The 13,877-nt window shown below is 56.2% G+C and overlaps 2 protein-coding genes across 4 annotated transcripts; one reads left to right on the top strand and one right to left on the bottom strand.

The window, feature by feature from the left end:
- Nucleotides 1-518: 518 nt before the first annotated feature.
- KDF1 (keratinocyte differentiation factor 1) lies at nucleotides 519-8,045 on the bottom strand. Of its 3 annotated transcripts, none has more exons than XM_042834675.1 (5): nucleotides 7,983-8,045; nucleotides 7,218-7,381; nucleotides 4,368-5,474; nucleotides 3,421-3,495; nucleotides 519-2,493 (listed from the first exon to the last, which is right to left on the bottom strand). In XM_042834675.1, exons 3-5 carry the CDS (start codon nucleotides 5,461-5,463, stop codon nucleotides 2,486-2,488), a joined length of 1,179 nt encoding a protein of 392 aa, XP_042690609.1. In that variant the 5' UTR covers nucleotides 5,464-5,474; nucleotides 7,218-7,381; nucleotides 7,983-8,045; the 3' UTR covers nucleotides 519-2,485. The 3 variants fall into 3 exon arrangements, with proteins under 3 accessions (XP_042690609.1, XP_042690607.1, XP_042690608.1); XM_042834673.1 differs by having other exon boundaries at nucleotides 519-2,753; XM_042834674.1 differs by lacking the exon at nucleotides 7,983-8,045 and adding an exon at nucleotides 7,871-7,944 and having other exon boundaries at nucleotides 519-2,753.
- A 2,453-nt stretch (nucleotides 8,046-10,498) lies between these two features.
- TRNP1 (TMF1 regulated nuclear protein 1) lies at nucleotides 10,499-11,026 on the top strand. The gene has a single exon (XM_042834593.1). The coding sequence runs from the start codon at nucleotides 10,499-10,501 to the stop codon at nucleotides 11,024-11,026; it is 528 nt and encodes a 175-aa protein (XP_042690527.1).
- The last annotated feature ends 2,851 nt before the right edge of the window (nucleotides 11,027-13,877 follow it).

Raw genomic sequence — 13,877 nt, forward strand, 5'->3', positions numbered from 1 at the left:
TTGGCTGCGTTGCCGCGGGGCAGCAATAGGCCGTTCTGAGCGCTGCAGGCACTGCAGCTCGCTGCGGCAGCCCGTTTCCAGCTGAGAGAAGGCAGCAGTGCCCACTCATGGGCTTAAAACCATCCCAAGGAACACATCTCTTGCACGAGACGCTGCCTGCTGGCCAAGGGTGGTCAGGTTGAACTGCAATCCTCGTGTAACAAAGCACAGCTGGCACTCGTGGCACTTTCTAGCAAGAAGCATTCACGCCCTTGGAAATTCTCCCCTCAGGCTGAGTTCTCCCAGAGCTCAGTTCCAGCTTCAGCCTTGGGGAAAGCCTGTGTTTCCACAGAGGGTTCTCCACCTGCACCCTCCTTCCCTGTGCCCTGCACACCAGCCCTGCATTCAGCCCTCAGAACAACCCCCTCCCCCCCCCAAACACACAACCACCGCTTTGCACGCACTGCTGGGAAGGCAGAACAGCCTTCCTCCTCAGCCCAGGCTCCCTCATAACACAAGAACACAAAAGACAGCACAGGTAAAGAGCACATCTCCTGCTTTATATTAAAAAAAAATAGACTGAATCAGATGTTAAGGGTGAGGAAGGGAGATGAATGCCATAAGACACCACAGGTGCACCAGCTGCAGGGTCCAGCAGATTTTGGTGTGTGTTTTGCAAGCTTGATCCATACGCATTGGCTCACAGTATGCAGACTAAACATAAAGAAGTGCCATTGCACCTGTAGTAGCAGCTGGCAGCTCTTTGCAAGTTCATTCTCACCCCTCATCTCCACCGCAAAGCACACAGAGCTGCATGAGCCACAGTGCTGTACAGGTGTAAGGAAACTCATTGCAGAGGTATGGGCAAACCCACTCAGGAGCAGGAAGCAGAGTGGGTCCATGTGGCATTCTGAAGGTCACCAAGCAGCCGATCCGGGCCCCACGCTGTCCTTGCTTCATGTCTCTTCCTTGCACAGAGAGGGTTTTTCACAGCCAGTGCTGATGACAACACCAGGAGGGCACGCCAAACCAATGGCTCAGACCCCTTTATTGCCAATATCTCAGTCAGTGTCTCAAGGTGTGGTCTCAGTGATGTCCATGATTCATGAAATCACGCTGGGAAATGTGAGCAGTTTACAAAAACAGGCTCTGACAGGGACTTGGGCTGCACATTTCAAAGGACTTTGGCCACTTAAATAAGTTTGACTGCTTACGTCAAGAATTTAATCCTCTTCCCCCTACCCAACCTTTGGGAGAGTAATCATGGGCTATGAACTCAAGGCACGTTTCAGTTCAATTAAGGCACATTTCAGTTCAATTAAGGCACGTTTCAGTTCAATTAAGGCACGTTTCAGTTCAATTAAGGCACACAAACACAGTCTGCACCAAAGCATGGGACCGACTTTGGTTTCCCCCTCCTCAGAAACCAGTGGGTTGATTGCGTTGATGGGAAATCCAACCCAACATTTTGTAGTCATGTCCAAGGGCACCTAAAGTATAAACAAGTCCCATGGCCTTGCATGTTTGCTTTCTGATAAAAAAACAAGTGGCAACACCAGCAAGGTACAGCTTCCTCCTGCTGCAGCCCTCAAGGTCATCTGGCTCTGTGCCCTTGGGGTAGCAATGCCACAGCTGTACGTGGCTGTGAAAGAAGAGCAGAAGTAAGAGAAGGTGCTGAGCACTCACAGGGCTGTGTAGGAGCAAGCGGCTTCTCCCAGGTCCTGTGCAGATGCTCTCTGAGGGAGGCTTTCATTCAAGTTAGGATACTTTGATGGGATTTTCTGGCAGAGCAAACAGTCCAAGTCTTTATCAGAAAAAATAAGAACTAAAAATGAAGGAGTTGTCTCACATACCTCATATAACCCACGTTGCAGGGCTGCCCCAGCAGCCAGCCTGACAACAAGCACGATGGGGAAATGCACAGGGCTTGGTGGTGAGTGAGAGAGGAGAGCAGGCTGGCACGCAAGCCACAGGTCAATGTGTGCAGCTCAGATCAGACTGGGAGTAGCTGGGGAGGATGAGGAGGGCAGCAGTTCAAGCATTGCCTCCATGCAGCTGGCACTATCTTGGGAGAGGGGCCCAGAGGCCAAAGTTGAAACAAACCGCATCAGCTGAACCTTCTCCTTACAGGGCAATGGGAAACGACACTAAGGGCAGCAGGAAAAGGCAGATCTGCAACGCCACGGGCAGAGGACTTGTGCTTCTGGGACCACCAACCCAGGCTCTTTACACAGAGATCTGGGTCCTTAGAGAGCAGGTGCCTGGCCTTTGCCTCAGCACTGTCACTAACGCAGACACCCCCTGACATCCCCTCCCCAGGTTAACTTCTGCAATGCCAGCAAGCAAGAAATGTACAGCACATTCTCAAAGCAGGGAAGGAGCTGGGTCACTGAGATTGCTGGAACGTGAAGACTGGAAATAAAATCATCGAGCACTTCCTTGTCCATTTCTCCTCCCTGGGCACACATTCCACCTCCCAAGTGCATTAGCTCCACAGTTCACTTCCTTAATGTTCTGTATTGTCCAAAGAAAAAAAAAAATTCCCAGTGAAACTCAGACAGTAGGAGAACTTTGGCTTCAACAAAGGATGTGGGTAGACTGGGGGGAAAAAGTGACATAATATGCTCCATATGGAAAGAGAAATCTGCAGCAAAGCCTTGCAATGCCTGCCTGCTGTTTGGGTCCCTTTTCTTAACAATACACCTGAAGCAGAGGTGCTCCAGATGAGTCAGTCTCTGTGTCTTGGAAAGAGGAATCTCTGCTTGTTGGAGAGCCTTGGAGAGGAAAAAAGAAGAGACGGTGACATTAGATACGATGGACTACAGCAGCCAAGTGCCAGGCAGTCAGGCAAGCAGCTGCCACAAAAGGCATTGTGTATCATGAGGGAGGAGAAAGCCACACAAAGCCCACGGGCAGGGAACAACCCTGCCTGCATTGTGGCCATCTTCTAGGAGAGATCTGTTATTATGCAGGAGAAAACTTGTCTTTTAGCCCTGGGCAGCTCTTTGGAGTGTAGCATGCATGCCACGAGGATCAGAGCTCAGGGGACAGGCAGCTGCTCTCCTCTGCTTCCCTTTGCACGGTTCCCATGTGATCCGACCTCAGCTGCTCACGCCCCAGGCAGAGCCCCAGACTTTGTCAAGATACCTGCAGACTGGAAGCTCTTGGGACAAATGCTGAGCACAGGCACAGCTCTGCAGTGGGTTCCCTTCTCTTTCAGGAGGAGCCACCAAACCCGGGCAGCTCGCAGCCTTCTGAGCCCCCCTTCACTCCTGAGAGAAGGAAACACCTTACAGCACCCTAAGAGGCAGCCGTCACCTCAGCAAAGGGTGAAAACTGAAGGCACACTGCTGTGAGGAGCTCAGGGTGCTCTGCTCCCTCCTGCCAACCCCCCCTTCCTGCAGCTCACCCACTGCAAAGACCTCTGGCCAGGCACGTTACCTGCGCTGCTGTGCCGCCTCATGTTCCTGGCCAGCACATCTGCTGGTGTTTCCTCTGATATTTGCACGGCCAAATCTGCAAGAAAAACCAAGAAGGTCAGGAAGAAGCCAGGAAAGGACGGGCAGCTATGACTCAAGAGTAAAGACACCCGTCAGGGAATGCACGAGGCTCTCCTTCACAAGGCACCACCCTCAGCTAGCAGCAGAGGCAGCGTCTTATTCTTCAGATTGCTTCCACCATTGTCCCAGTAATGGGAGCTATAAATACCAGGAAGCAACAGCAGCCTCGCTGCTGAGCTGGGAAGCATGACAGCCACCCAGTTTCCTCTGTGACTTCTGGATGTCTCCTGACCCCACGCTCAGCTTTTCCAGGTCTTTCTACAACGCTCCTGCCTGTTTTAGAGGTCACTCAATTCAGGCTGCTCCAGACAAGGACAGTGTCCTTGGAATAAGTGTGCACACCCACACTGTGACAAAAGCCCTTTCCCCCTCTTTGCAGGGCTGTTTGCTGGCTTCTCCTCACCCCTCCTGTAGGAAGGCTGAGCTCCAATGAGGCACTCTGTCTTGGTGGTTTAAGGGTGGCATTGCCAAGAACGGTGCTAGAACACGGGGTAGAGAGGCAGCTTGGTAACTGGACATCCTCTGGCACAAGCCAGCTTGTCTGGTCATACCAGTTAAGTTTGACTCACAGTCTTTCTGCCTAGCATAGAGGTGCAGAGGAAGCAGCAGAACGAACCTTTCCATTGCTCAGTGCAAACTTCCCTGACAGTGAAAGATAGCATCAAGAAAGCAGTGACTGGTGACAAGCAGAACTCTCTGGTAATACAGAAAGACCCCCATTGACAGACGCCCACTCTGAAGACAGCCATCAGTTTTCAACCCCACTCCATCAGCACATCTGACAGCTCTGATGAAACAGCCCCTGTAACACCTGAAACCTGCACGCACCGTCCTGGCTGATGACCGTGGACTCCAGCATTGTTTCATTCCCACTATCCGGCGCGTTGCCTCTGCTGGACTTTTCCTCATGGCTCTGGCTGGCTGGAACAGAAATGTGGGGCCGGACCCTGCTTTTCCGAGTGCTGATGCGGATGATGCCTCGGACCAGCCTGCATTCAGCATCCTGCTCATCCAGGTTGTAGTCCTGAGTTATGCTATTGATGAGGTCTGAGATCTTGTTGGTCTTCTCCAGGAAGACAGTGTCTGACGTGCACTTGGCCAGCTCGTCGATCTGGTGGACGCTGAAGAGCTCTGTCAGCTTCTTGAAGATCAGGACGTCGATCTCCCTGCTGGACATGGAGCCGTTCAGCTCGCTGATATCCAGGTCAGACTCGTGGAAGGAATAATACTCCTCTGAGCTCCGGTGGCTGCTGGGGAGCGGAGGCTTTTCTATGCTGTTCCTGAGGGGCTTCTCCGGCAGCAGCTCTTTGAAGCACGAATCTGATTCCAGATGGTGGCCCAGGCTCCTGTTCTGATAGACAGGAATGCCCTTCAGTTTGACATCTGGGTAACTGAAACTGCTGCCCATGTGGGACTTTTTGATCTGGTTCCCGTTCTTCTCGGTGGGAGAGACGTTGGCAGGGCTGTTTGGCAGCCGCCCGTTGTAATCTCCATTCTTCCCATCGTCGGTGGAGGACTCGGCAGGCCCTGGATAGGGGATGCAGACACTGCAGTCCTGAAAGCAGCCCCCACAGGTCACTATGCAACAGAAAACAGCTTTGTACGTTTTCCAGGCATGAGACAGAGAGGAACAGCAGAAGCTCTGGTTTGCAGGAGCCTCCGCCGTGCCGGAGATGAAGGTAATGGTTTCTGCCTCTCTCCCATTAGAGTCCTTGAGGTCAGCTTTGCGACCTTTCCTGTCCCGCATCTGCTGGGCTCTGGCGCGGCTCTGTTTGATTTCAGGAGTCAAACCACCCAACACCTCCAGCCCGACCTCGGCCTCCTTGGATGGTCGGCTCCTCGGGGGCACGGCCTGCTGGTAGGACTGGTTTTTCTGGCGGTGGCTGTTCAGGCTGTGGGGGGGTCCTGCTTTTCGGCCCAGCATGGCTCAAGCACCTGAAGGACAAGGAGGTTTCAAGTCAAGCCAAGCATCTGCCGCCTTAGCAAGCTGCCAGTAACACGAGAAGGACCCAAATCCAAATTCAGTGAGGCTCCATCTCAAATTCAGTGTAGTCTGAGAACCATTTGGCATTAGGACTCACGCTGTGCACGCTCACTGCACACACGGGGAGGCTGCTGTGCAGTTCAGAGTCCCCCAGCTACCAAACCACATCGTTTGCTCTCACTCAATGCTCAAACCAGGAAAGAAGTGTTATAGAAGGGCCCCTTTAAGGCACCAAAATCCCCGTAGCCTTCAGAAGAGGTTCACCTCGTGCTGCTACAGAGCTGCTGCCTCCAAGCAATAAATGCACAGGTGGAGCTGGCAGCCAGGCTCCAAAGGCAAAGCATCCTCTTTTCAACAGCTTCCCCTTTGCCTTTCATTCTCTGGGATTACCTGACAGCACTCACCCGTTTCAAAACACACTGTGCCTAGGAGGAGATGACAAGTAATCAATTATGCAACTGTCAATTCATGCTCCAAATCATCTGCCACCATTCACATGTAGAGGATTTAGCAACGATGGCATTACTAACACTGATGAATTTTGCCAGTCACGGCCGTGTCACGTCCTGGACTTTGCTGAGAAAGCCAACCTCTGCATCTGGATTGAAGATCCTCTCTCAAATCACATCTCGTGGGAGCAAAGCTTCCACAAAGCTGTGCTGCAGGAATCCTAAAGCAAGCTGCTCTCGTTGCCACCACACACCATAGTGAGAGATGCTGGGTCGAGGCTGTCCCTCTGCTTTCATCGCTGCTGCTTTTATTCCAGGCTGTGCTGGGCCCCTCAGTTGCCCTTGCTTTCTGAGCTTCTCACCCAGGACCCCCAAGAGATCCTTCTAAATACTAATTAGGTCAATTAATAAACAGCGAGAGCCCAGCCACAGCTTAAGTGCTTTTGGGCTGTCCCTGCTTTTTTCTTTCTATAGGGCAACTCAAGCACAGATACCTGCCCTCGTCAGATCACTGCCTTTTTTTTTTTTTTAATAAATAAAAGAGAAAGGAAAACAAAAAGCAGCAGTACCATTAGAAAGAAGCACAGGGAAAACACTCCCCCGGCAGTCGTGTCGCATCGCTGCTTTCCAGGAACCTTTTGGCTCCATTAGCTTATAGCAATTTGTAAGCAGCACATGTTTCTGGAGTTCCTTTGCACATTCCTGGACAACGAATTTAATACAAACCCCAATTCCAGTGCCAAACAGGCAGAGCTCTCCAGACAGAGCACGAACAGCGAGTTCCATTGCTTCCACTTCAGAACAGCAGTCCTACTCTGTTCTCAGCTTTGCTGTTTTCAGAACTCAGCTCAGAATTTAGCACTGAACAAAAGCCATCTGAGCTGATCTAATCACTGCTTAATGGGATGCTTCCCTTCATACCCAGCTCCCCCCCCCAGATCCAACACCCGGACTGCAGCCATCCCTTACGTAACGACCCACAACATTCTGACATGTCAAAGCATCTTTGGTGCCCAGAAAAGGACAACCCAGGCCCGGTGCAGAGATGACACCTCCACTCACAAACACCTCCAGCCCCAAAGTGCTGCACTCAGCCCCTCTGTGTCACAGCACCCCCCTCTGTGCTGGCAGCACGCCGTGCTGAGCACACAGCCTATGGACTCGATGGGTTTCTTTGGCGTAGGGACTGACAGCAGCTTAACGCAGCTGTACGTAACTTGAATCCACAGCAGAGCTGATACTCACAGGGCAGCTGGCAGCTTTCCCTCTTCTCACACAGGCGCCTGGTTTGAAAGGAGCCGATCCTCACAGAGGACTCCACCATCTGCCTGGGAGGAGCAGTGTGGGAGCCGTGAGCTGTGCCAGTTAGCCGGGGTCTAAGATCGTCATTGTTCAGCAGAAAGAGGTTCCTTTAAAAAAGGTTTCAACAAAGCAAATAAACGAGGCTGTGAGCATCCTCCAGATGGGGGTTTTGGCCCCGCGGGTTCACCCACACCCATGCCGGTGGGGGGTGGGAGGGGGGATCAGAGCATCCCGTTAGCAGCAGGACCCCAGCGCTGGAGCTGATACCGACACGGAGGTGCAAACTCGGCTCAGACGGACAGGAGGAACCGCAGCCCCCCCCCAACCACGCACAGCCTGCAGGAGGAGCCCCCCGCACCACCGACGCCCCCCACCCAGCAAGCTGCCGGTGAGGAGCGCAGCCCCGCTGCCCGTAGAACGGCACCGAGACAACGAGGGTTGGGGTTGGGGCTCCCAGCGCTCTCAGAGGATCCTCAGCACCCCGCGATGGGACCGGAGGAGGAGGAAGAGGAGGAAGAAGAGGAGGCCTGGACGCGGCTGCGGGGCCTGGGCGGGGGGTCGGGCCCGACTCTGGAACGGGGAGAAAGGGGACGAACCCCGGGGCGGGCGGAGCTGGGAGGGGAAAGCAGAGCGGGGCAGGACAGGAACCGCCGGCCGCTCCCCTCCTCCCGGTGCCGCTGCGGGGGACGCGCGGGGTCCCGGCGTTACCTGCGAGCAGGGAGCGGCGCCGGCCCCGCCCCACCTGGGCCAGGTGAGCCCACGTGACCCGCCCGACGGAGCGCCGCGAGGGACACGGGAGCGCGAAGCGCGAAGAGCGGTGCGACCCCGACCCGAGCGCAGCGCTGCGCCCGGCTGAGCGCCGACGTTCCTCGCCCCGCGTCCGTGTCCTCAGGGTCTGTGACAGCACTCATCCCCTGACCCCCTGTCCGTCTCGAGCAACCCTCGTCCCCTGCTGTCCCTGAGGATCCTTGTCCCAGTAGGACCCTGTCGCCGAGGGTCTGTATCTCAAGCAGAGCTCTGGCCATACCTTGTCAGGCTGATCTGAAGGGAGCCAACAGAAATAATATCCCGGCCCTGTTCTGATTTTTTTTTTCTTGTGCGGCTAATTTTAGTTCCACTATTTGAGCACTTAAAACACAAAAAAAGTATAAAATTCTAAAAAAAAGACCTGAAAAACCAACCAACCAAACAAACAAAAAGTAGCAAAAAAATAGTTTCTTTCCCAGAAAGTCCCAGAGGTCCCCAAAGGTCTCTGTCTCAAGCAGCCCTCGTCACCTTCTGTCCCCAGAGATCCTTGTTCCCAAAGGTCCCTGTCCCTGAGAGGCTGTATCTCAGACAGAACTCATTCCCCCATCCCCGAGGATCCTTGTCCTTGAAGGTTTCCATCCCCAGAGGCTGTATCTCAGCACTCGTCCCCTCTCCCTGAGGATTCTTGTCCCCAAAGGTCTCTGCATTACTGTTCTGAAATCCCCATTCCCAAGTTCCTTGCCCCAAGGATCCTCACCTCAAAGCATCTCTGTCCCAAGGGATTGTTGTCCCCAAGGAGTCCTGTCCCAAAGCACCCCTGCCCTCAGAGATCCCCAGCTCTGAGGTCCCTGTCCCCAGGGCTCCGTGCCTCAAACAGTCCTCACACCCAATGCTCACTATCCCCGAGGTCCCTGTCCCTGTAATCCCCACGCCCAAGTTCCTAGCCTCAAAGCATCCCTGTCCCGATGGATCACCATCCCTCAGAGCCCTTCCTCAACGACCCCCCTCCCTGAGGTTTCCTACGTCAGCCCCCAGCCCTGCACGGGGGACCCACATTCTCTGTGATGTCCCTTCATCCCATTTGCTCAGCGAATGACGCTGCCTGTCCCACTTTTCCCAGCCTATACAAGCCTTTGTAAAGAGGGGAAGCAAACAAACAAACAAACAAAACCAAAAAACCCAGCCAGGCAATTATTTTGAGTCAGTCCTTCACAGTAAAATCCCAGTATCTGCACTGGCCCTTCCCAGTAACCCATGTCCTAACCAACCTTTCCCAGTAATCCTTCCACATCCCATCCCAACCCACCCTTCCCCAGCATCCCCTCAGTATTCCACCTGACCCTTCCCACTAATCCCCAGTGCCATGGCCAGCACCTTCCCAGAATCTCCCCAGTATCCCAACTGACTCTTCCTAGCATCACCTTGGTATCCCAGCCCTTCCTAATAATCCCCAGTATCCCACCCAGCCCATTCTTCTCCTCCCAGTACTCCCAGCATCCCTTCAGCCCCTCCCATACCTTCCAGTATCCAATCCAACTCCTCCCACTTCTCCCCAGGATGCCACCCATTCCCTCCCAGTACCCCCAGTATCCCGTTCTTCCCCTCCTAGTACTTGCCCAGTATCCCAGCCAGTCCCTCCCACAACTCCCCAGTATCTCATACATCCCCTCCCAGTGTCCCACACAACTTCTCCCAGTACCCCCAGTATCCCATTCATCCCTTCCCAGTACCCCCAGTACCTCCCCAGTATCCCATCCATACTCTCCCACTATTCCCCAGTATCCCACTCATCCCTTCCTAGCATCCCATTCAGCCCATCCCAGTATCCCATCCTACTACCCCTCAGTATTCCAGTCATCCCCTTACAGCATCCCATCCAACTGCTCCCAGTACCTTCCAGTATCCCATCAACCTCTCCCAGAACCCCTAGTATCCCAGTATCCCCTCTCAGTATCCCCAGTATCCCATCCATCCCCTCCCAGTATCCCCCAGTACCCATCAACATCTCAGACTACCCCCAGTATCCCAGCCAGTCCTTCCCAGTACTCCCCAGTATCCCTATGTCCTTTCCCATTACCCCCAGTATCTCATCCATCCCCTCCCAGTATCCCCAGTATCCCACCCAGTCCCTCCCATTACTCCCCAGTATCCCAGTATCCCCTCCCAGTACCCCCAGTATCCCATGCAACCCCTCCCAATACCTTCCAGTATCCCACCAAGATCTCCAAGTCCCCCCAGTACCCCCCCCCCAGTACCCCCAATATCCATCCAACTCCTCCCATTACTCCCCAGTATCCCATCCAACCCCTCCCAGTACACCCAGCATCCCAGCCAGTCCCTCCCATTACTCCCCAGCACCCCTCCCATTCCCTCCCCTCCCCGCTGTCGGTGCCGCCCCCCGGTGCCGCTCCATGCAGCATCACCCCGCCCCCCCGCTATACCCGCACCGCCGCTCTCCCTCCGCCCGTCTCCTCCCCATGGCGACAGCGGACGCCGCATCCCCGGCTCCGACGGACGAGCAGCGCCCGGAGCGCTCCGGCAGCAGCACCGGCACGGCGGCTGGGGAAGGAGCGGCAGCGACGGCATCGGGACGAGGAACGGCATCGGGAGGAGGAGGAGGAGGAAGCGGCGGCTCGCTGGAGCTGGCGGCGGCGCGGCGGCGCCTGGTGGCTGCGGAGTGCCGGCGGAGAGCCGCGGCGGAGCTGGAGGGCCGCGTGGTTCAGGTGCACTGCGCGCTGCGGCACGCCGAGCTGCGCCTGGCCGCCCGAGCCGAGGCGCTGAGCCGGCTGGGGAGCGGCGTGGCACAGGCGCAGCTGGCGCTGGCCGCGCAGGGGCAGCGTTTGCAGAAGGGGCTCCGCCGCCGCCCTCGCCCCCGACCCGGTGCTTTGCTTGCCGCGGCCCGAGCGCTCCGAAGCTGCGTGCCCTGGGCGACGGGGAGAGCGCGGCGTTCCTCCGTGCACACCCCCAGCAGGAGGCTGCCCGCTGCACCGCGCAGCCCCGCTTAGAAAAGGGGGGGAGGGTGGGGGGAGCTGTGGGGTGCTGCGGGCTTCGTGAGAGCGCTGTGGGTTTGGGGAGCCGGAGGGAGCTGAGGGGGTGTGAAGGGTCGGGGCGTGTGGATGTGAGAGCTGTCATGGGAACGCTGTGGGTTTGGGGGTCCTGCAGGACACAGGGGGACCCAGCGGGGTCTGGGGGCTGTGAGGGTGCCTGATGGTGCTGTGAGTTGGGGGGGTGTTAGGGGGATTCTGTGGGTTTTGGGGTCTGACAAAGCTTGCTCTGGTGGGGGGACCCTGCGGGGTCAGGGGGAGCCCATGGAGGGAGGAGGAAATCCAGCGGGGTCTGGAGTCCTTAGGGGTGGTTTAATGGGGAGGGGGCTGGGATGCTTGGAGTTCCTTTAGGGGCTCAGTGGGATTGGGGAGCTCCAGAGTACTTAGCAGGGTCTGGAACCTGGGGGTGCCCTGAAGAATGAGCGTGAAAGGGTCCCTGGGGGACTCTGGGGTTTGGAATGCTTGAAGGACACAGCAGGATTTTGGCCCTTGAGTGCATGGTGGGGGGGAACCCAGCAGGTCTGGGAACCTCTGTGGGGTTGGGGGATCCTGCAGGGTCGGAGGTTTCCCTGGAAGATCACAAGGTCTGGAGGCAACAAAGGGGAACCTGCTGTCGGCACCCCCTGGAAGCAGCAGCCGCAATGGGGCTGTGCCCATTCCCCACCTAAGCCTCACATCGGGACATGAGTACTGACACTGAGCCTGAGTGCAGCCCCATGCAGAACTAAAGGGGTTGGGGGCCACCCCACATCCACCAGCCCCAGGTTGGGCTTTGGACTGTGCATCCTGGGAGGGCAGGGAGCAAAGAGGACCGGTCCTTACTGCAGTGCCGACCCTGCGTGGATCCTGCAGGGCTCAGCAGGACGGCTGGGACTTTGGTTGCCATCAGGCAGATAACGCTCAGAACTGGAGGCGTGGGGACACAGTGAGCGAGCATCCTTCAGGCACCCCAATGTCACCCTGCGGCAGAGGCCGTCCTTGCAGGCTCCGAGGAGGCTCAGAGTTGAGCTCAGGGCTGAGCAGAAAGCTTCTACAGGACCACTGATCCCCCCTGCACCCCGCCAGCCTTGGGATGGAGGGCTGGGGCACAGCAGCACCGTCCCCATCCTGCTGAGATCGCTGCCAGCTGCAGCCCGGCCTCCTGCTTCACCGCACCGCGCTTCTGCCTGCTGCAGCTTTCCTCAGAGGCTGCGTGAATCCTGCTGGAAGATCACAGCTCGGCTTTTGTGTTGCTTTTTTTTTTTTTTTTTTTAATTTAAAGAACAAAACCCCCCTGTTTTGGGGGATGGGGGGTGGGGGAGGGTCTCACTGACTCATGAATGTACCTTCCTGTGACACAGCAGGTCTGTTGCGCGCGCTTTGCTCTGCGGGGCGATGCAGAAGTAAACTTTGATATATTCCACTCATTCCCAGCTGTGTCTTGATGTGGTCAGAGCAGGGATGAGCAAACGAGCCCCAGTAACACCCCGCAATCAACCCGTGCTATCAGATGGGTTCCTGTGCTGCTCTGTTTGCACCCCACCCCCCCTGCCAACCCCCAGATGCTCCCTGCTTTCTGCCCTCCCGTGCTCAGCCCTAATCCTGCACACCCCACAGGGGGACAGGGGCTGCTGCTGGAGCAGCTTATGGGGCTCAGCCTGGAGAAGGGATGCATTATCTGTGCCAGGCTTTCAATTAATAATATGAAATGCACAGCTTGGGCTTAATTCTCTTGGTTGGATCCCCCCCCCCCGCCCCCCCCCCCACACTCTCTGGTGATTATTTCCAAATCAGCTTTTGACCTGATTAGAGCAGGAACGGCGGGGGGAGACCTTAGGAAAAAAGAAAATGATGATGATAATAATAATAATAATCCACTCCGTTAAACCAGTAAGAATAAAATTGTTCAAAGCCCTTCGGTGCAGCCAATTCCTCCCTGCTCCCGGCACAATCCCAGCCTCATCGCAGTGTGTTCCTGCGGTGGCTTTGGCTAAATGGTTCCGTTTGTTTCCCTTTGCAGGGCAAACGCCGCACCGCGGGATGCTCGGCTTTGTTTTTTTCCTCCGAATCCCTTCGGGTCGGGCACAGGCAGAGCCGTGGGAAGGGACGCGCGTGGGGCTGCGGGTAGCGCTGCGGAGCGACGACGGCAGAGGGCAGTGCAGCCCCACGGAGCTCGGTGTGGGGCTGGGAGGGGTTTGGGGGGGGGAGATGTGGGGCCGATGTGGGGCCGAGACACGGGGGGGGGGGGGGGGTTTAGGGTTGGGGGTGATGGGGGGGCTTAGACATGGGGCTGAAAGGAAGGGGAGGTGGGATGTGGTGTCATGGGGTCCCTCGGGGTCCCCACCTGAATTGGTGCCCCTTTTCTCTCAGGACACCCCCATCTCTCTGCCCTCCATCTTGGTCTCCTTTAAAAGCCAATTAGCCCCTATTTTAGCCCCAGTCAGCCCGAGCAGGTGGGAATTGCCCCTTCCATCCCCAATTGGCCCCTCAGAGCACCTGAGCTCAGCCCACAGGATTTTGGGGGTTGTGGGGGACACCACAGTGGGTTCTCAGGCTCTTTTTTCCAGGCCCAGCTGTGGTAGCACTGGGAATATGGGTGGCACCTCGTGGTGTTTTGAGCTCTTTCTGAACCCGTGAAAAGTTCCATCTCCCACCCCTTCCTTCAGCCCCCTGTTTGGACACACAGAGAAACGTCAGTAAATCCCATTTTGGGGATTTCCCATTGCTGCCCCCAAACCACAGCTGAGGGTCTGAGACCCCCAGACTCGAGGTCACCATGGGATCTGCAGCCACCTCATCCCCTGGGCTTTCCCTTCCCTTCCCTTCCCTTCCC

This window comes from Centrocercus urophasianus, unplaced genomic scaffold, assembly GCF_019232065.1.
Source record: "Centrocercus urophasianus isolate 14NV4802_14NV808 unplaced genomic scaffold, USGS_Curo_1.0 seq_48, whole genome shotgun sequence".
In the NCBI taxonomy this organism is placed as follows: Eukaryota; Metazoa; Chordata; class Aves; order Galliformes; family Phasianidae; genus Centrocercus; species Centrocercus urophasianus.

Coding starts and splice junctions, on each gene's coding strand:
- TRNP1 (XM_042834593.1), top strand. CDS start 10,499: ATGGCGACAGCGGACGCCGCATCCCCGGCTCCGACGGACGAGCAGCGC.
- KDF1 (XM_042834673.1), bottom strand. CDS start 5,463: ATGCTGGGCCGAAAAGCAGGACCCCCCCACAGCCTGAACAGCCACCGC. Junction 3,496..4,367: donor CACGGTCATCAGCCAGGACG/GTGCGTGCAGGT, acceptor TTTTTCTTGCAG/ATTTGGCCGTGCAAATATCA. Junction 2,754..3,420: donor GAGGCGGCACAGCAGCGCAG/GTAACGTGCCTG, acceptor TTCCTCTCCAAG/GCTCTCCAACAAGCAGAGAT.